The sequence below is a fragment of the Cupressus sempervirens genome, chromosome 4 (assembly GCF_028749045.1).
Source record: "Cupressus sempervirens isolate cs-2001-9-10 chromosome 4, ASM2874904v1, whole genome shotgun sequence".
Taxonomy (NCBI): domain Eukaryota; kingdom Viridiplantae; phylum Streptophyta; class Pinopsida; order Cupressales; family Cupressaceae; genus Cupressus; species Cupressus sempervirens.
The window spans coordinates 183,467,633-183,490,751 of record NC_143121.1 but is presented as its reverse complement, the minus strand read 5'-3'; the positions used below and the strand labels follow the sequence as shown (position 1 = coordinate 183,490,751).

Sequence of the window (23,119 nt, the reverse complement as noted above, 5' to 3'; positions counted from 1 at the left end):
TTTTGAATCCATTTCAGTTTGCTCATAAGAGCTAAAAGTTGTTATGTTTCTAGATGTAGGAAGAGGAAAGCTCAAAAGCTCAAAGAGCTTTGAGGAGTTGTAAATGTGGTGACATGCTAATATATATCATATCTCTCAAGCTAGAATTGTAGAAGAGATTTTCTCATTGAATTATATACTTGTATGCTAGAGGAGATGGTAGATGAGATTTTCAAAAGGAAGGTGTTGAAAGGCGACAGGTGAAAGAATTTGTTAGCTTTCTTGAGATTTCAATCACTTCAAGGGGTAGTTGTACTTTTTTGGGTCCAAATAACAAATCTCACAATAGAGTAGCACACTATTTTTTAATAGGTAGCTTGGACTTTAGCTTTTGCAACCGTTTTCCATGGTAGCGATGAAACATGAAATTATAGATTTGACAACACATGTTCTATTTTGAGTAGAAAGTTACCTAATGCACATTCATCTTCACATCAAATTTACTTTCATTATTGGAAAATTCTCAATGTTGACATGTGAAAAATGATGAATGGTTGAGACAACTTCAATTATCTCGCTTCCCTCCTTGAGCACTCCATGATATCAGATGGCATAGTCAGGCCCTTCATTTCATATAAGCAATGCCTTCAGCATAAAAATATCTATCAGAAAGAGAAGTGAGACTTACACAATAAAAAAATTGATCATCTCACTATTTTATGGTTGTGTCCACTAGGCATATCCATTTTGCAAAAAATAACTAGTCTTTGAATCACTTTCAATATGGTTCTAGGGGTTTGGAAGAGATTATTTATTGTTTTCTTTTTTTTCTATATCTAGTGTAATCCATACCTCTTGTTTTCCTCTCATGACCATTTCTTTTTTATTTTTGAATTCGTCATTCCAACTTAAGGAGGACAAACTAGGGTTTCTCCAATTTGGTGCTTGTTTATTTTGTCAATTGTAGAAGCGACCTACCATTTTCAATTATTGAAGCTTGTTCCTATGGGAGGCTAGTTTCTACTTGCTGGCAAACCCCTACTATTTCTTTCTTCGTGTTCCTTCATCACTTCTTCAATTTTCTTCCCTTACTATTCTTCCACAGACATTTCCAAGCAAGGTTGAGTTTTCCACTATGACAAGTTTTAGGATTCTTTATTAGCTAGTAGAATGACCTCAATTCTCAAATTCAAATATCTTTTCTTTAGCATAGAAAAGATACATAATGTGTCCTATTTTTATACCAAATTGATGATTTTCTTCCAAGAAAATTTAATAGCATTTTACCCTAAAGTTTATATTATAATATATAATTTATTAGGGTATGTGCAGGAGCATGGTGTGCCAAAAAGTGGCGATGTGAAAAAAATATTGTTTGAACAAGTCTAAAAGTGCTTCAAAATCTGCTCTGACTTTTTTTCACCTATCCAAGTACCAAACCTGGAAAGTAAGGCCCAAGCCTTATCAAATATCTGATTTGAGATGGGATATCGGATATGAGATCTGATATCCGATACCAGTAGCATAAAAATTGGAGGGAAAAGGCACAAAAATTAGAGGGAAAAACGAATTTGTAAGTGATATAACTAATTTGCGTTATGAAATATGTAAAGATATAATATATAATCTATAAATATATAATATAATAACATAAATATTATATATAAAATAATATATAATCTATATATTATATAATAATATTATATTATATATATATATATATATATATATATATATATATATATATATATATATATATATATATATATATATATATATATATATATATATATATATATATAAAATAACGTAATGTAAATATATAATATATAATCTATTAATATATAACAATATATTAAGTTATTATTATTATTATTATCATATATAAATTATAATCTATAATATATTATTATTATTATTACCATATGTAAATTATAATCTATAATATATTATTAATATTATGACTTATGTTATTATTATTATAATATATATATATATATATATATATATAAAATTATTTTTACTATATTATTTCTATTGGAGTCATTTATATGGGTCGAAAGGGCTCACAGGATGACATATGTCCCTTAGGGATCCTAGGACCCCTAGGGACATAGTTTATATGGGTCAAAGGGGGACGCAAGATGACCTATGAACCCTTTCGACATATTACAAGACGACATATGTCCCTAGGGGTCCTAGGACCCCTAGGGACATATTAGAATCATTCATATGGGTAAAGGGGGTCGTAGGGTGACCTATGACCACCTTCGACACATCCCACGATGACATATGTCCTTAGGGGTCCTAAGACCCCTAGAGACATATTAAAAAAATTCATATCGGTTGAAGGCGATCGTAGCATGATATATGACCCCCTTCGACACATTCCACGATGACATATGTCCCTAAGCATCCAAAGACCCCTAGGGACATATTATAATCTTTCATATGGTTTGAACGCGGTCACATGGTAAACTATGACCCCCTTCGACACATTACATGACGAAAAATGTCCCTAGGGGTCCTAGGACCCCTAGGGGCATATTAGAATGCTTCAAATGGGTCAAAGGGGGTCATAGGTTGACCTATGACCCCCTTTGACCCATTAAATGATGACATATGTCCCTAAGGGTCCTAGGACCCCTAAGGACATATTAGAATCATTCTTATGGGTCAAAGGGGCTCATAGGGTGACCTATGACCCCCTTCAACCCATTATATGACGACATATCTCCCTAGGTGTCCTCGGACCCTTAGGGACATATTAGAATCATTCTTATGGGTCAAAGGGGGTCATAGGTTGACTTATGACCCACTTCGACACATTACATGACGAAATATGTCCATAGGGGTCCAAGGACCCCTAGGGACATCTTAGAATGCTTTATATGGGTCAAAGGGTGTCATAGGTTGACCTATAACCCCCTTCGACACATTAAATGACAACATATATACTTAGGGATCCTAGGACCCCTAGGGACATATTAGAATCGTTCTTATGGGTCAAAGGGGGTCATAGGTTGACCTATAACCCCATCTAACCCATTACATGATGGCATATGTCCCTAGGGGTCCCTAGGGACATATTAGAATGCATCATATGGGTCAAAGGGGGTCATAGGTTGACCTATGACCCCCTTCGACCCATTGAATGACGACATATATCCCTGGGGTTCCTAAATCATTTATATGGGTCAAAGTGGGTCATAGGTTGACCTATGACCCCCTTCGACCCATTACATGATGACATATGTCCTCAAGGGTCCTAGGATCCCTAGGGACATATTAGAATCCTTCATATGGGTCAAAGAGGGTCATAGGTTGACCTATGACATCGTTCGACCCATTACATTATGACATATGTCCCCAGGGGTCCTAGGATCCCTCGGGACATATTAGAATCGTTCATATGGGTCAAAGGGGGTCATAAGTTGAACTATGACCCCCTTTGACCCATTAAATGACGACATATGTCCCTCCAAGTCCTAGGACAGCTAGGGACATATTAGAATTGTTCTTACCTATGACCCCCTTCAATCCATTAAATGACAACATATGTCCCTAGGGGTTCTAGGACCCCTAAGGACATATTAGAATCATTCTTATGGGTCAAAGGGGGTCATAGGATGACCTATGACCACCTTCCACCAATTACATGATGACATATGTCAGTAGGGGTCATATTAGATTCCTTCTAATGGGTCAAAGTGGGTCATAGGGTGACCTATGACCCCATTTGATCCATTACTTGACGACATATGTCCATAGGGGTCCTAGAACCCCTAAGGACATATTAGAATGCTTTGTATGGCTCAAAGGGGGTCATAGGTTGATCTATGACCCACTTTGACACATTAAATGACAACATATGTCCCTAGGGGTCCTAGGACCCCTAGGGACATATTAGAATCGTTCTTATGGCTCAAAGGGGGTCATAGGTTGACCTATGACCCCCTTCGACATATTACATGTTGACATATGTCCCTAGGGGTCCTAGGACCCTTAGGAACATATTAGATTCGTTCAAATGGATCAAAGGGGGTCATAGGTTGACCTATGACCTGCTTCAACCCATTAAATGATGACATATGTCCCTAGGGGTCCTCGGACCCCTAGGGACATATTAGAAGCATTCTTATGGGTCAAAGGGGGTCATAGGTCAACCTATGACCCTCTTCGACCAATTACATCATGACATATGTCCCTAGGGGTCCTAGGAACCCTAGGCAGATATTAGAATCATTTTTATGGGTCAAAGGGGGTCATAGGGTGACCTATAAACCCCTCCGACCCATTAAATGATGACATATGTCCCTCGGGGTCCTAGGACCCCTAGGAACATAATAGAATCATTCATATGGGTCAAATGGGGTCATAGGTTGGCCTATGACCCCCTTCGACCCATTAAATGACGACATATTATAATCATTCTTATGGGTCAAAGGGGATCATAGGTTGACCTATGACCCCCTTCGACCAATTACATGACGATATATGGCCCTACGAGTCCTAGGACTCGTAGGGAGATATTAGAATCTTTCTTATGGGTCAAAGCAGGTTATAGGGTGACCTACGACTCCCTTTGACCGATTAAATGATGACATATGTCCCCAGGGGTCCTAGGACCCTTAGGGACATATTAGAATCATTCTTATGGGTCAAAGGGTGTAATAGGTTGACCTATGACCCCCTTCGACCCATTAAATGATGACATATATCCCTATGGGTCCTAGGACCCCTAGGGACACATTAGAATCATTCATATCGATCAAAGGGGGTCATAGGTTGACCTATGACCCCCTTCGACCTATTACATAATGACATATGTCCTCAGGTGTCCTAAGATCCTTAGGGACATATTAGAATCATTCCTATGGGTCAAAGGGGGTCATAGGTTGACCTATGACCCCATTCAACCCATTACATGATGACATATGTCCCCAAAGGTCTTAAGATCCCTAGAGACATATTAGAATCATTCATATGTGTCAAAGGGGGTCATAGGTTGACCTATGACACCCTACCAACTATTACATGACGACATATGTCCTTAGGGGTCCTAGGACCCCTAGGGACATATGTCGTCATGTAATGGCTCGAAGGGGGTCATAGGTCAACCTATGACCCCCTTTGACCCATAAGAACGATTATAATATGTTCCTAGGGGTCCTAAGATCCCTAGGGACATTAGAATCCTTCTAATGGGTCAAAGGGTGTCATAGGGTGACCTATGACCCCCTTCGACCCATTACCTGATGACATATGTCCATAGGGGTCCTAGGACCCTTAAGGACATATTAGAATGCTTCATATGGGTCAAAGGGGGTCATAGGTTGACCTATGACCCTCTTCGACCCATTAAATGACAACATATCTCCCTAGGGGTCCTAGGACCCCTAGGGACATATTAGAATCATTCTTATGGCTCAAAGGGGGTCATAGGTTGACATATGACCCCCTTCGACATATTACATGACATTATATGTCCCTACGGGTCCTAGCACCCCTAGGAACATATTAGATTCGTTCATATACGTCAAAGGGGGTCATAGTTTGACCTATGACCCCCTTCGACCCATTAAATGATGAAACATGTCAAGACCCCTAGGGACATATTGGAATCGTTCTTATGGATCATAGGGGTCAACCTTTGACCCATTACATGACGACAGATGTCCCTAGGGGTCCTAACACCCCTAGGGACATCTTAGAATCTTTCATTACCCATTACATGACGACATATGTCCCTATGGGTCTGAGGACCCCTAGGGACATCTTAGAATCTTTCATTACCCATTACATGACGACATATGTCCCTATGGGTTTGAGGACCCCTAGGGACATATTAGAATCGTTTATATGGGTCAAAGAGGGTCATAGGTTGACCTATGAAATGCTTCGACCCATTACATGATGGCATATGTACCTAGGCATCCTAAGACCCCTAAGGACATATTAAAATGCTTCATATGGGTCAAACGAGGTTATAGGTTGACATATGACCCCCTTTGACCCATTAAATAACAATATATATCCCTAGGGGTCCTAAGACCCCTAGGGACATTAGAATCATTCTTATGGGTCAAACGAGGTCGTAGGGTGACCTATGACCCCCTTCGAACCATTACATGACGACATATGTCCCTAGGCATTCGAGGACCCCTACGGATATATTAGAATGCTTCATATGGGTCAAAGGGGGTGATAGGTTGACCTACGACCCCCTTCGACCCATTAAATGATGACATATGTCCGTAGGGGTCCTAGGACACCTAGGGACAAATTAGAATCGTTATTATGGCTCTTCTTCAACCAATTACATGATGACATATGTCCCTGGGGGTCCTAGGACCCCTAGGGAGATATTAGAATCATTCTTATGGGTCAAAGATGGCCATAGGATCATTCTTATGGGTGAAAGGGGGTCATAGGGTGACCTATGACCCCCTTCGACCCATTAAGTGATGATATATGTCCCTAGGGGTCCTAGAACCCTAAGGGACATATTATAATCGTTCATATAGGTCAAAGGGGATCATAGGTTGACCTATGATCCCCTTCAACCCATTAAATGACGACATATATCCCTAGGGATCCTAGGAGCCCTACAGATATATTAGAATTGTTCTTATGTGTCAAAGGGGGTTATGGGCTGACCTATGACCCCCTTCAACTCAATACATGATGACATATGTCCCTAGAGGTCCTAGGATCCCTAGGGACATATTATAATTGTGCATATGGGTCAAAGGGGGTCATAGGTTGACCTATGATGTCGTTCGAGCCATTACCAGATGACATATGTCCCTAGGGGTCCTAGGATCCTTAGGGACATATTAGAATCATTCATATGTGTCAAAGGGGATCATAGGTTGACCTATGACACCCTTCGACCCATTACATGATGACATATGTTCCTAGGGGTCCTAGGACCTCTAGGGACATATTAGAATCGTTCTTAGGGGTCAAAGGGGGTCATAGGTCGACCTATGAACCCCTTGGACCCATTGCATGACGAAATATGTCCCTAGGGGTCCTAAGAGCCCTAAAGACGTATTAGAATCTTTCTTATGGGTGAAAGGGGCTCATAGGGACATATTAGAAACGTTCTTATGGGTCAAAGGGGGTGATAGGTTGACTTATGACCCTCTTTAACATATTACATGACGACGTATGTCCCTAGGGGTCCTAAGACCCCTAGGGACATATTAGAATCATTCTTATGGGTCAAAGGGAGTCATAGGGTGACCGATGACCCCCTTCAACCCATTAAATTATGACATAAGTCCCTTGGGGTCTTAGGACCCCTAGGGACATATTTGAATCGTTCTTATGGGTCAAAGGGGGTTATAGGGTGACCTATGACCCTGTTTGACCCATTAAATGACGACATATGTCCCTAGGGGTCGTAGGACCCCTAGGGACATATTAGAATCATTCTTATGGGTCAAAGGGGGTCATAGGTTGAGCTATGACCCCCTTCGACCCATTAAATAACTATGACCCCCTTCAACACATTAAATGAAAACATATATCCCTATGGGTCTTAGGACCCCTAGGGACATATTAGAATGGTTAAAATGGGACAAAGGGGGTCATAGGTTTACCTATGACCCCCTTCGACCCATTACATTACGACATAGGTCCCAAGGGGTCATAAGATTCCTAGGGACATATTAGAATCATTCATATGGATCAGAGGGGGTCATAGGTCAACCTATGACCCCGTTTGATCCATTACATGATGACATATGTCCCCAGGGGTCCTAGGAGATTTAGGGACATATTAGAATCATTCTTATGGGTCATAGGTCAACCTATGATCACCTTTGACTCATAAGAATGATTATAATATTTTCTTAGGGGTCCTAGGACCCCTAGCGACATATGTCGTCATGTAATGCGTCGAAGGGGGTCTTAGGTCAACCTATGGCACCTTTTGACCCATAGGAACGATTCTCATGTGTCCCTAGGGATCCTAGGGACATATGTCATCATGTAATGGGTCAAAGGGGGTCATAGGTCAACCAATGACCCCCTTTGACCAATATGAACAATTCTAATATGTCCTTATGGGTCCTAGGACCCCTAGGGACATATGCCATCATTTAATAGGTCGAAGGGGATCATAGGTCAACCTATGACCCCCTTCGACCCATATGAACGATTCTAATATGTCCCTAGGGGTCCTAAGACCCCTCGAGACATATGTCATCATGCAATGTGTCGAAGGGGGTCATAGGTCAACCTATGACCCCATTTGACCCATAAGAATGATTCTCATATGTCCCTGAGGGTCCTAGGGACATATGTCATCATGTAATGAGACAAAGGTTGTCATAGGTCAACCTTTGATCCATATGAACAATTCTAATATGTCCCTAGGGATCCTAAGACCCCTAGGGACATATGTCATCATTTAATGAGTCAAAGGGGGTCATAGGTCAACCTATGACCCCCTTTGACCCATGTGAAAAATTATAATGTCTTCAGGGGTCCTAGGACCCCTAGGGACATATGTCATCATTTAATGGGTCGAAGGGGGTCATAGGTTAACCTATGACCCCCTTGGACCCATATGAACAATTCTAATATGTCCCTAGGTGTCCTATGACCCATAGGGACATATGCCATCATGTAATGGGTCGAAGGGGGTCATAGGTTGACCTATGACTCCCTTTGACCTATAAGAAGCATTCAAATATGTCCCTAGCGGTTCTAGGACCCCTAAAGACATATGCCATCATGTAATGGGTCAAAGGGGGTCATAGGTCAACCTATGACCCCCTTAGACACATAAAAATGATTCTAATATGTTCTTAGGGTTTTGAGGACCACTAGGGACATATCTCATCATGTAATGGGTCGAAGTGGGTCATAGGTCATCCTATGACCACCTTTGACCCATAAGAACAATTTTAATATTTTCCTAGGGGTCCTAGGACCCCTAGGGACATATGTCGTCATGTAATGCGTCGAAGGGGGTCATAGGTCAACCTATGACCCCCTTTGACTGATAAGAATGATTGTCATATGTCCCTAGGGGTCCTAGGGACATATATCATTATGTAATGGGTCAAAGGGGGTCATAGGTAAACCTATTACCTCCTTTGACCCATATGAACAATTCTAATATGTCCCTAGAGGTCCTAGGACCCCTAGGGACATATGTCATCATGTAATGTGTCGAAGGGGGTCATAGGTTGACGCATAAGAACGATTCTCATATGTCCTTAGGGGTCCTAGGGACATATGTCATCATGTAATGGGTCAAAGGGGGTCATAGGTGAACCTGTGACTCCTTTTGACCCATATGAACAATTCTAATATGTCCCTAGGGGTCCTAGGACTCCTAGGGACATATGTTGTCATTTAATTGGTTGAAGTGGGTCATAGGTCAACCTATGACCCCCTTTGACCCATATGAAGAATTCTAATATGTCCCTAGGACCCCTAGGGACATATGTCATCATTTAATAGGTGAAAGGGGTTCATAGGTCAACCTATGACTGCCTTTGTCCCATATGAACAATTCTAATATGTCCCTACGGGTCCTAGGACCCCTAGGGACATATGCCATCATTTAATGGGTGACCTATGACCCATATGAACGATTCTAATATGAGGGACATATGTCTTCATGTAATGGATTGAAGGGGATCATAGGTTGACCCATATGAACAATTCTAATACGTCCCTAGGCGTCTCAGGACCCCTAGGGACTTATGTCATCATGTAATGTGTCAAAGGGTGTCATAGGTCAACCTATGACCCCCTTCTACCCATAAGAATGATCCTAATATGTCCCTAGGGGTCTTAGGACCTCTAGGGACATATGTCGTTATGTAATGGGTCGAAGGGGATCGTAAGTCAACCTATGACCCCCTTCGACCCATATGGACAATTCTAATATGTCCCTAGGGGTGCTAGGACCCCTAGGGACATATGTCGTCATGTAATGGATCGAAGGGGGTCATAGTTCAACCTATGACACCCTTTGACCCATATGAACGGTTCTAATATGTCCCTACGGGTCTTAAGACCCCTAGGAACATATGTCATCATTTAATGGGTCGAAGGGGGTCATAGGTCAACCTATGACCCCTTTTGACCCATAAGAACGATTCTAATATATCCTTAGGGGTCCTAGACCCCTAGGGACATATATCGTCATTTAATGGGTTGAAGGGGGTCATAGGTCAACCTACAACCCCCTTTGACCCATAAGAATGATCCTAATATGTCCCTAGGGGTCCTAGGACCCCTAGGGACATATGTCATCATGTAGTGTGTCGAAGGGGGTCATAGGTCAACCTATGACCCCCTTCAACCCATAAGAACGATTCTAATATGTCACTAGGGGTCCGAGGACCCCTTGGGACATATGTCTTTCCTAGGATCCCTAGTGACATATTAGAATCATTCTTATGGGTTGAAGGGGGAAATAGGTCAACCTATGACCCCCTTTGACTCATATATATTAATAATATACATATATATTAATAACATACATATTAATGTAATAATATATATGAATAACATATATATTTCGTTATTATATTTAATAAAAATATTACATTATAATATATATTACGTTATTATATTTAGTAAAAATAATAATAATATAAATTATATTTATAGATTATAATAAGAATAACATAATATATTATTATATATTAATATATTATATGTTATATCTTTACATTACGTTATTATATATATATATATATATATATATTATAATACATATTTACATAGTAATATAACAAAAGTAATTTATAAATCATAAGCTATAACTCTTAAATCCGATTTTCCCTCCAAAATGAGTTGGGATTTCAAATTTCTCACCAAAATTCACCGAGCCATATCGGATATCCGATTAGGCTTGGTATTTACCGAGCCTATCTGGTCAACCCAAAAGATGTGGTTGAAGAGGGTTTTAGTGATACTTAGACTTTGGGTAGCCGTCTGACAATGTTATTTTGATCAAAATTGAATGAAACAAAAATAGTTTTTTAATGTCACTCTTGAGATTCCATCGATATAATTTTTATCAAATTTTGAGTTTGATAAGTATTTATTAGTTAGTTATCAATGAAGATTATTGTAAAGTGTTGACTGACATACTTATTGAAAAATAGCTATAAGTTTCAAATGGTATAACATTTTTTAAATCTAAAAGTTGTGTCACATTCTATGCTTCGCCTAGTATAAGAAAAAAAAAAAAAAATTAGGTACAATTTTCTATTAGTTAATTAAGGTGGTCAGACACAAGACTTTTTTTTTTCCAAAAAAGTTTTGGTAGAAAATTCATATTTAATTATTTATTTGGAATAAAAATACTAAAAAATATGCATCACATCCGGGCATGAGTCTACTTTTCATATCTATAATTATATTTTAAAAATATTATTATTTGATTTTGATTAAGGTGGTAAGACATACACCTATTTTTTATTTTCGCCCTGAAATTTTTGTAGTACTGCATTAAAATTCAAACTTTGGACCAATCAATTATTTTTTTCTCCTGATAAGGCCTAGTAGTTTAGAAACTACATTCAATTTCTTACAGATTATTTTCTTACAACTTTTTGATATAAAGTCCACAACCACTTTAAAATTATGTGTCAAGTTGACATAACCCTGATTTGCTAATTTTCCACTACCACTTAAGGCTATAGTTTGGTACACCATGATCTTGCACATACCCATTACAAAATAGAATAATTATATATTAAGATTGAATATTGTACATCTATACTATATACCACTATATCATATTTTTATATCAAATTGATGATTTTCTTCCCAAGAAAATTTAATGGTTTTTTACCCTAAAGTTTATATTATAATATATAATTTTTACAAAATAGAAACATTATATATTAAGATTGAATATTGTACACCTATACTGGCATATATCACTATATCCTAAAAAAAACATTTCCACTCTATCATAAGAAATAAATCATTATTGTAATTGACATAAAGAATGTCAAAATTATGAAAATTTGACATTTTAGTTCTTGCCTTTGGCCTTCGACAGGATACTTATGGATCCGTTAAGTCCATAAGATTCAATTACTTCAACCAATAGAATTGTAGAATTAATTCATTTCCAAAGTCTATTACATAAGTTTTAAAAAAAAATTATGTGTTTTAAATTAGAATAATAATATAAGTTTTTAAATTTTTATATGTTTTTAAAATTGGAATAATATTATTTGTTTGAACTTCTATTAGCTCAATGCAAAAAAGACAAGGTAAAAGTCAAAATTTTAAACAAAAATTGTAAGGAAAATCTAATCTAGGATCTTTTACCATTAGATGTGCATTAAAGCTTCTACTAGAAAATTCTAGAAGCTACTAGGCCAAAGTGGTGATTCTTTATTCTAACTTATGGAGAAGACATCACACTTTAACTTTAGGGAAATCTAAAACCAGGGCCGTGTTGCCCATGCTGAAAAATATTCCTTCCTCTCATGTAATCACCCCATGCTTATCAAGGCTTGAAAGAAAATATGTGCAAAAATAGTATGTGTACCCTTTTAAACCGCAAAAAAATCTATGCACCACTAGTTATAGCCAAGAACACTATAACCATTGCAATTTGTGGCACCTTTTGTTCAACCTAGTCTGAGTAGCTGAGAAGCTGCAAGTTCTAGTTCCAAATTGATATGGTTGTTGTATGCACTTGTTAAGGAAAAATATGTTCTCCTTCTAGCTAAGTTTGGTTGCCCTCTATTGTATTGTTTCTATTTTTGATACATGCAGAGGAAAGCATTATAAGGAAGGTAGTTTTTCCTATTTGAAACCCCATCTGGTACTTTGCATCAAAATGTAGAGGGATCTCTCCAACACTCTCTCAGAATGCTACTTTTGCATTCTAATCCATTTCTATCCCAACAGGGACAATCTAACCCTTAATATTCTTGGTGCAAGCAACTGCAAGTCGTGAACTCACATGGTACAATGTGTAATTAGAGTAGAATTACAAAAGAACAATGTGGGTAGAGAAGAAAGGACCAACAAAACTTAAACAAATATGGGTATCAAATGTTTAAAATAAACAACTCCGATCACACAAGTTGAATCCCAAAAAAAGCTCCAAAACAATTGTAGAATTCTAAGAACAAGATCCAAAGTGGTTTTCATAACATAAATCCAAAAGAACAATGTGGAAAGAGAAAGTTCACCAGAGCAAAGAAACCAAGGTGAGTGGAAGAGGAAGAGAATGTCGATCCAAAAAGTAGAGAGATGGGTAAACTTATTTAGGGAAAATTGTATGGAGGGACATGAGGGTTCTTATACAGGTTTAAAATTCAACCACCATAACCTTAACCTAAGGGTAATATGTGAAATTGTGATTAGAATGAATTGTTTTACAGGAGAAGAAGAAGAAGGGCAACAAGAATAAAAGATTGACCCCACTTTGGGGAGATTGGAGACTCTAAAAAGGTAGAGGGTAGCCATAATGTTACTAGACAATGGGATGTATAAATTATGATAATTATTTGTTGAAGTATGAACTCTCATGATGAGCCTCTTTATATTTAGCACACTTTCTCATTCATTGTTACTAATAGCTTCATGTATTTTTGAAGAGGTTTATAATGGGTACAGTAATTTCTACCATTGAATTGGGTAGTTGGTAGTTATTGATGAAGAAATCCTATGTATCTTTTGGCAAACTAATTCTAATATTAAAGAAAACCAAATCACAAAAGGTACTACATCCATTTTGTATACTTCATTAACATCTACAAAACTAATGTGAAGTGTTAAAATCAAACAGATAAATTACAAAATGCAAAGTGAGAGATTAGATAGACCTAATAAATATCATCATTTCAGCATTCAAATGAATAGGAAATCTCTCCTACTCATTTCACTCTCTATGGTACACAATGTACGTCTCCTACTCTTTTCACTCTCTATGGTACACAATGTATGTCCTAGTTTGGTAATTAGACTGACGTCCTCTCTCATATATTAGATTTTCATTGAGAAGTTCTTCAATTCTTGTGGTTGTTTTGCTTCATCTGTTGGTATTTGTCGAGTCCATCAGTGTTGCTTCCATCCACTGTAATCTTCTAGTTTTTAATTCAACTTTTAGTTTGGCTATTAACAAATTTCAATAGAAGTATGCATTAATGTGTTAAAAGTTGTTTGCAATTATGTCATGTAATATTGAGATGTTTTTTGAATATTGAAAACGGGTTGCTAAATATTAGAACTGATAGATAGCAACATATAAAATTGAGCAACCACAACAAAATCATTCCTAAATTCAAAACAAATTAAGGAAAAGAGTTGGACAACAATTATAAATCAAAACCACTCTTGATTTAATATCTAGAAATCTAAGAGCGGGTGCTAGCCTAATCAACACACATAAACAAAGCTAGAAAATGTCGAGTGATAAAAGTTGCATTTGATGTTCATAGTAATCTTAAAGGGGGTACCATCATTTAGCAGAGGAGAAAAGTGGCCAAAATGTCATGTAGCACATCAATGACTTGTTGAAAGTTTGTGCACAAGTGTAGACACAAAGCTAGGGTACATGGACCAGAAACATAAGTTGAAGGCATGTGTAACCAAGTCTAATGTGTTCAAGAATCAACTAGAGTGTTAATTATTAATTCCTTTCAATTTTTTAGAAATTCATTATATATATTTGAAAAAATAAATACAATGCATAATTATCATAATAAAAAATAACTTGGGATGACTATAAATTTAGGTGGTTATGCAAGTTCTTACAACCTACTAATGCTATCGAGGTATGATATTGAGTATATTATGACTCTAACTTTTAAAATCTTATTTAATCATTATTTTAACTATTAGTTATCAGTCAAATTAATATTTTGTATTTATTTCATAAATTCAAATATTACTTTTAATTGAGTGTTTAATTCATTCTATTTTATTTTTCAATTGAAATCTATTCATTCTTCTATCTATCATCCCTTCTATTTTCATTTCCAATTTGTTTTCTCTACATACATCCCTCTATGTCCTTGTTGTCCACGTCTCCTTCTATAATGAGTCATTGATATCCAACAAAGGTTCTAATCTGATTTCATAATCTCACTAAACAAAGATTGATAGCCCACCCTTAAATCCACTAGTCTTTGGAAATAATATTCTTGAACCAATTTTTTTAATTAAACTTATGCTCATATGTTCCCAAACAATGTCGACTTTGTTATGTTGCTAAGATTTGGTTATTTATTCTTCAAAATTTTCATTAAAAAGTTAAATTGTTAGGGACGAGTATTATATATTGATTGATGACTTTTAATTCTTACAAAAATGGACTTCTCATCGATGCTAGAATATATTTAGAAAAATATGGCTACGATTCAAGGACCTATTATTATCTGCAACACCTATTTATCATTACCAATTGTAGACAATTATATTTATATTCAACAAGGGATATGATCAAAGTTACAAAATTTGTGAGATATTTTGCACCTTAGCATATTGTTAGAGTAACTTGACTAAATTAAACATAAAACATGATCCAAAATGTTTTTCTTCACCAAGTACCTAATAGGTTTTCTCTAGAAGAAATTTCATAAAATAGTGATGAAGTGTAGTAGTGACTAAATAGAGCAATCATCTCTGGAATGACTTTTAATTAAACATAGAAGCCTATGGATAAAGTAAAAAATGATCTCATTTCTAATTGAATTGATGTATAATAAAATAAAATAATGATTTTTCATTTATCTCACATGCCACTGTTGTGCAAACAACACCATTCTCAAATATGTACAAAAAACTTGATTTAGTTTTCTTTGAAACATATAAAAAAATAAGATCTATTGAAAAGACTTAAAAAGTTTTAAAGAAAAATAAATTTATTCTATAAAGTAGAAAATAAAATTTACTCTAGAAAGCTAAATAATGCAACCTATATTAACATCATTACATTCGTAGAATTTCTAAAAGTAAATTTGACGTAGTTGATCTTCGCGGATTAGAAGCCTTCAATGGAAGCTCTCAATGACATTTGACATCTATTCCAAGTTCGCAAATGTACAACTAGACTAAACTCTTACCCCAATACTAACCACATTACAGACAAGAACTTTGGCACTTGCGCCCCTTGTTTAAATAAGATTATTATAAGGTATGTTTTAAGTAAATGAAATTTAAATTTACAATAGTAGATGATGTAAAAGTTATGATTTTTTTTTAATATACATTTTGATGTAAAGATACATTCAAAATGAGTGTTGACTACGAACGGAACAAATTGCAAATTTTTTTGTCATTATTATTTTTCACAAAAATCTTTACATCCATGCAAACATTTGACCCCAAAACTAGGGATGTGGCTATCCTCCCTACAAACTATATAGTTGACCAATTTTCAAAAAAATGAAAACATTATGGATTTTTTTCAAAAATTTCAGCATTTGATCTTCATGATCTACATAGTTTGTGGTCAAAACTAAAAAAAAAATTGGAAAAAAATCACTACATTTTCATGAATTAAAAAAAAAAGTTTGACTTTGTTTTGTTTGGAGATTAGCTTGTCCCCAAAAGGACGCGGCTATCCTCCCTATAAACTATACCATTGACCAATTTTCAAAAAATTGAAAACATCATGGATTTTTTCGAAAATTTTAGCATTTGATCTTCATGGTTTGCATTATTTGCAGTCGAAACTAACAAAAAATTACTACATTTAATAGGTCTATGCCAAAAAATAGTTGTAATTGGAATAGGTCATTCCTATTTCCAATCTATTTTTTAAAAAATTAATAATTTTTTTATAAAAAAAATTCTTTAACAAAAAATTTAAAAATTTCTTTTAATTTTTTAATTTTTTAAAATATTTTTTTATTATATCTATTTGTTTAAAAAATGAAATAAATAAGGCAAGAGCTTACAACACAATGGTAAATTGCGAGCCTCTTATCGAAGAGGTCTTGGGTTTGAATCTACCTGTGCTTAATAAAATAATAATTAATAATAATACATATTGATTAATCTAGGCTTTAGCCTCTTACTGATAAAAAATTAACCAAAAAACAATAACTTAAAAACAAAAAAAATTAAGGAAAATATTTTTTAGAAGTACAAAACTTAACCTTATTCTCATTCCATTTTTGTAAAACCAAACAACGAATTAACATATTCTTAATCAAATTCCAAGTAAACCAAATAGGATTGGAATTGCCCTTTTCTATTCCCATTCCATTTTTCTATTCTAATTTTCAATTCCTATGCTAGCAACCAAATGGGCCCTTGCTTTCATTATTAAGAATTGAAATGTTCACATACAAATCAAAGTCTCTATCGCTTATTATCTGCCATCCCACTCAAGGTATCACATGTATGGGCTACATTTTAACTCTACTTTCTGGAATGGATCTATATTAATCAATGATACTTTCATTGGCTCTAATTATTAGTCCCTGCCTATCTATAGGCAGGGAACTAATGTTTTCACTGAGGGTGACAATTAATTTTTACAATCAAAACTCACTACTTTCTAAAGTTTAAAATCACTTTATTTTTTAATTCATTTTTCATCTAACAATTCCTAAATTTTGATTGGCAAATAAATTTTTTTCTAGGGGTATAATTATTTTTATGAGAAAAAAATTAGAAGAAAAATTTCACATTTCCATTTTCTTCTACAGTTTTCCATGGGAAGTTCTTCGTCTCTTGCCAGACTATTGACACTGATTTTTTGCAAGGTCAGGATGAATCCATCTTGTCCCATCTATAGAGCCTCTTCTTCGTTACCATCTCCATCAATCAGTCCTCTCCCTCAGTCACTCCTCTCCCCACACCACTTGGAGGTGTGTGTGATTCTTGCTTTTAAAATAGATTGTGAGATCACTGCAGTCCTCTTGTGACTACTGTGATGTGGAAGCTGGTTAAAGCAACAATGAGTAGTGTTGCCCTCTTCTCATTCTCCTATGTGTTCCGATAGCTTTCCTCAAAAAATTTGGGCATGTCAGTATTGAAATAAATGGTTGAGTTGGATTTCTTAAATCATTATGCAGTGGGAAGCATTTAAGTAGGAGTATACAATTTAAATGTGATTGCACAAAATGTCCAATTTCCCAATTGTTTTGGGAATACAAGCATGAAACCAACCTTTCCAGGCATATAACTCTCCAACTTCTCCGTGCTAACATTCGATGCAATCATTCTCTATTTTCAAAGCTCTAATATACTACTGGTCAAAATGTATAATTTCCTTAAATTTTTGCATATAGAAGCAAGAGGAAGTATTAGAGCTAGGGATAGTGATAGGCATTTCAAAGCATTTCTATTATTGAATGTAGCTATATTCTTTTCTTTATTAGCTATCAAATAATTATCGCCGCTAGGACAAATCAAATTTAGAGGGATTAGAGGCAGGGTTCTTTTCATCGGCAGGGATACAAAGAGATAGAGATTTGAGTAAATGTTTTAAATTTTTAATATGAGCAAATTTAAAACATTTTTTAGTGCATTCTTATTGACATAATGCTTCCTTGCCGGGATAAGGGATTTTAGACACTATGTATTGTAAAGCTATCTGACCTATAAGTTAGTTGTCCTTCGCTCTCCTTATTGAATCTTGCAATCAAGTGTAATAATCTTTTACCAGGTTGCATAGATAGGTCGCATAGATCTGGATCATTCTAGATTTCTTTATTGGAATCGGAATATTAAAAATATTTTATATATTTAATATAAAACATAATTTATCTTATTATCTTTATCATAGTTGTAGACAAATTGAATATTTTAGTGATAAGAATTTTTATAATCTATGCTAAGATTATTTAAATTTGTTATCTTTTTGTCAAAATATTATTATTAAAAATAATATTTTCTTTTATCAAATTGATTTAAATTATTATACACTTTAATAATAATATTTTTTATAATTTAAAATTATTTCTTATAGAAAAATAATAGTGAATTAAGAAGTCGTACCATCATTCATAATTATATATTAGATTATTATTTTCTACGTTTTAAAAAAGACTTATATCTAACAAAATTCTTTAATTTTTCAATTCATATTTTATAATATATGAAAAATACTTTTATTTAAAAAATGAGGAGACTCGAGCTGTCACAGAGCTCTTGGTTTATTTTTAAAAATTATTAGTTTCAATTGTGTCGGCGTCTCCATTCGGTAGAAAAATAATTATTTCGCTCTCAAACAACTCGGAGATTACTCTCTTTACGTTTCCCCCTCCAAAATTTTCTGAAGAAAATGTTTATTTTCACTATCATCCGTCGTGGCCTTATATTACCAAATCAGTCTGTTTAAACTCTGCACTTAATTTTTAATGTTACATTTCCGTAAATAATACAAATGTTCGGAATCTTTTCAAATATTAGTTGTGGAAAATGCGAGTGCAACACAAAGTAGTCGTTGCTTCCTTTGAGCCTTTTCTACAGACCCATTCACCTGTAGTGGCACAAAACGTTGGTTTTCTTTTCTTCCAGTTGTCGTTATAAATTCTTGAGAGTTGTAGGATTTCCATACTCACGTTCAACAAAGCTTGAGTTGCATTAGCATTCCCCATTTTACAAAGATGGAAGCTGGACTTGCTCTTGCTTTTGCCGAAGGCCTCATGGGAAAGCTCGGCGAAAAAGCACTGGATGAGGCATTTCTGCTCCTCAACTTCAAAACTGACTTTAAATGGTTGGAGAAACAGCTGAGGCTCATATTTGCTTCTCTACAAGCTGCAAACCAGCAAACAGGGCACTCTGATGCTGTGAAAATATGGCTGGCGGGAGTGAGAAATATTGCTTTTGATGCAGAAGACATAATTGATGAATGTGCCGCTGAGCATCTGTATACAAATATCAGCCACTCATGTGTTTGCAATTTTAGTGAATTGGGTTTTCGGTATAAGATGAGGAAGAGGATTAAATACATCAAAGAGAGGATTAGGGCTTCTATTCAAGGGGCACAGCAACTCAAGCTTTTGCATGATATGCCCCATTTGAGTAAGCCCTGAACAAGCACATCCCAAAGTGAAAGAGGAGCAGAGTTGAGAAGAGGGAGTATCTTGGAGAAAGATGCACCAGCAGTGGCTATTCACTACAAGGTGGATGAGATTCAAGCATTGCTAGAGAGTCCTGCAGTTAGAGTTGTTGCCGTCCTTGGAATGGGTGGGTTGGGTAAAACATTCCTTCTGCAACATGTCTTCAATGGATCAAAACATAGGTATGAGTGTTCTGCCTGGATTTCTGTTTCACAGACATGTTCTCTTAGAAAATTGCAATGTGACCTAGCCTCCCATATTGGTTTAGAAATAGATAACAGAGTAAGTGATGTACGGGCAGCTGAATTGATATATGATGGATTAGAGGGCAGAAAATATTTGATTGTTTTGGACGATGTGTGGATGACTAGTGTTGAGGGCAACTTGATCTCTAGACTTGGCCTTCCCACTGGCCGTAATAACCAGTGCAAAATAGTGGCTAGTACCAGAAGTAGAGATGTTGCTGAAAATCTCAATGCCCACATCTATGAAATGGAGCACCTCACAGAGGATGAAAGTTGGGTTCTGTTTTGCCATTACACCTTCCCTGATCTTGAAGGCAACAGCCTACCTGAGCACTTGGAGAGCTTAACTAATAAAATTGTAGAGGAATGTGGGAGGCTGCCACTGGCCATAAAGACAGTTGCAGCATCCATGGCCAAGTCCCTCCTCACATCAGATTGGGAGGCAAAACTGGGGCAGTTGAAAATGTTAGGAAAGGGAGAAGACTACATAAAGAAGATTTTAAAGTTCAGCTATGATTCTCTTCCTCCTTATTTGAAATGTTGTTTTGCTTATGTTTCCTTCTTTCCAGAGGACACATATAATTCTTATACTACTTTCAAAATTAACAGAGCTATACACCAGAACTATTTGATATATTTGTGAATGGCGGAGGGATTCATTCCGCAAGAAAAAGGTAGAGAACAGTGGGATATTGGGTTAGATTATATACACTAGTTTGCTAATTTATGTTTGCTGGAAGTAAATAGGGTGTTAAGTTGTTACACTGTACATGACATGTTTCCTGATTTGGCTGTAAATATGTGTAAAGAGTACCAGTGTGAATTTGATCTTCCCTCCAAAGAAACAAGTTGCCGCAGGTTATTACTGTCTAAGAAAGGTATAGATACCAATGTAAGCTCAGAAAGGCATTTTAGTTGCCATCGATCTCTCCACACTCTGTCATTTTCTCAAAATCCTGGCATTACAAGTATTCCAGAGCAGATGCTTGAGCATGTGAGACTACTTCGGGTAATTGACTTCAGCCGCACTGCCATCTCCACATTGCCAAAATGTGTGGGGAATTTGAAACTTCTCAAGGTTTTGAATTTATCTTATACAGAGATCAAGGAGGTGCCAGACTATAAGAAAACTTAAGTCTTGAGTTTCTTGATGTTTCCTATTGCAAAAACCTGCAAAGTCTACCCGAGTGGATAGGGGAACTCAAATGTCTTTCCTATTTCAATCTAGAGTGGAGCTCAGATGAGAACACGATCATTGATATGCCCAAGGGAATATCTCAATTGTTGAACTTAAGGAGACTCAGATCAAATTTCTTCACATTGTCTATTAAAGACAACGAGCTGCTAAGTATTAAAGATGTTGGGAATCTCATTAATCTCCAAGTAATATGCTTCTCTTTGAGCGATGCAAGTGGGTTGAGAAGTATAGATGATGGTGTTCTTGACTGTTTGGTCAACATGAGAATTCTAGAAGTAGTAAATAATACTTGTGCAACAAAGGATGATAAAAGAGAATCCAGCCTTCCCACGTTCCCAGAAAAGATGAAAGTTATGATCTTCAATAACTTGAAATTATTCATTTCTCTGTACCAAGATGGTTATGTGGAATGGAATATCTGACAGATCTTTCCCTTCACAAGTGTAGTGATTATCCATCGCTTCAAAAGATGCCCAACTTACGATTTTTGTAGTTGAAGAATGATTCAAATTGTAGAGAATCGCCAAAGGAGTTCGGAGAGAGTGGGGGATTTCCCAACTTGGCTGACCTGTAGATTGAAAACTTCCCTCTTTTGGAAAGTTGCAGGAATTGGAAGAGGAGGCAATGCGAAATCTGGATCGACTCGAAATAAGTAATTGTCCAAGACTGGAGACAGTTGCAAAGGGATTGGAGCAGTTGAAGATGCTGAAGAGGATAGAAGTTTATCAGGAGGCAAGTGCCCAATTACAGGAGTGGTTAATGGAAGGTGGAGAGGATTGGAATACAATTAAAGAAAATAATCCACACGTTGAAATTATCTTCTGGTAGCGGCTCTGTTTCTTGTAGACATGATGTAAATGCTTGTGTATGATCGTTTGAATTGTAATACTAAATTTTCAGATTTAAGACAAATATTAGCACTTCTACTAATGGGTGTGAGGGTTATGTCGATTGTGATTTATAAAGATTAAGTACAAATTAAGTAATAGATGTTGAATTCATATGTTGTATGCAATTATTCTTATGTTACATTAAAAGACAGTTCATATATGGTATGCTATAATTCTTATACTACATGCTAAACCAAAATCTGGGCAAAAATTGATAACAAGATTAATGATCTATCTTCAAATAACCAGAAACAATTTCCCACCTTGTCTGCATTGAGAATCAATAAACATCAATCAATTCAAATTTATATGGATCTTGTTGCTTCTCTCCATGTAGTACAATCAATGACAATATGCACTAAAGTGTGATGGACGACTTTGTTCAGTGCAACAACAACCTAGAAACTAATCATGTGATAAAGAACTTTGTTAATTGTAGCAATTCCCAAAAATTAATTAAAGATTACTAAATTGTACATGTTAAAATACTCAATATGAATTTCATGCCCCATCCACACAAAAAAAAATTTAGAAACAAAAAAACATTTGTAAGTAAAAAATGACATTTTATTTTATCAAAGTATACAACATATACTTAGATAAACTAATAAATATATATTTTTAAAACCCAAAACGACATTTAATTATCAAATTATATAACATTATCCTTAGGCTATGTATTTTGCTTCTATCTATCATGTCCAACAAGTCTTCTTTTATAACTTATTTTTCCCTCATGAAATCCTAGAAGCGGTGAAATCTACACCATGTGGATAT

At 35.9% G+C, this 23,119-nt stretch overlaps 1 protein-coding gene across 1 annotated transcript in view; it reads right to left on the bottom strand.

Moving 5' to 3' along the window:
* Positions 1–23,119, bottom strand: part of LOC149560596 (uncharacterized) — a 95,488-nt gene that overhangs the window by 61,313 nt on the left and 11,056 nt on the right. Inside the window, exons 6-7 of the mRNA XM_089827649.1 lie at positions 22,021–22,157; positions 19,509–19,697 (exon numbers count right to left, since the gene is read on the bottom strand). Coding sequence (XP_089683775.1) covers positions 19,509–19,697; positions 22,021–22,157 — 326 coding nt within the window. The remainder of the gene's footprint in view (positions 1–19,508; positions 19,698–22,020; positions 22,158–23,119) is intronic.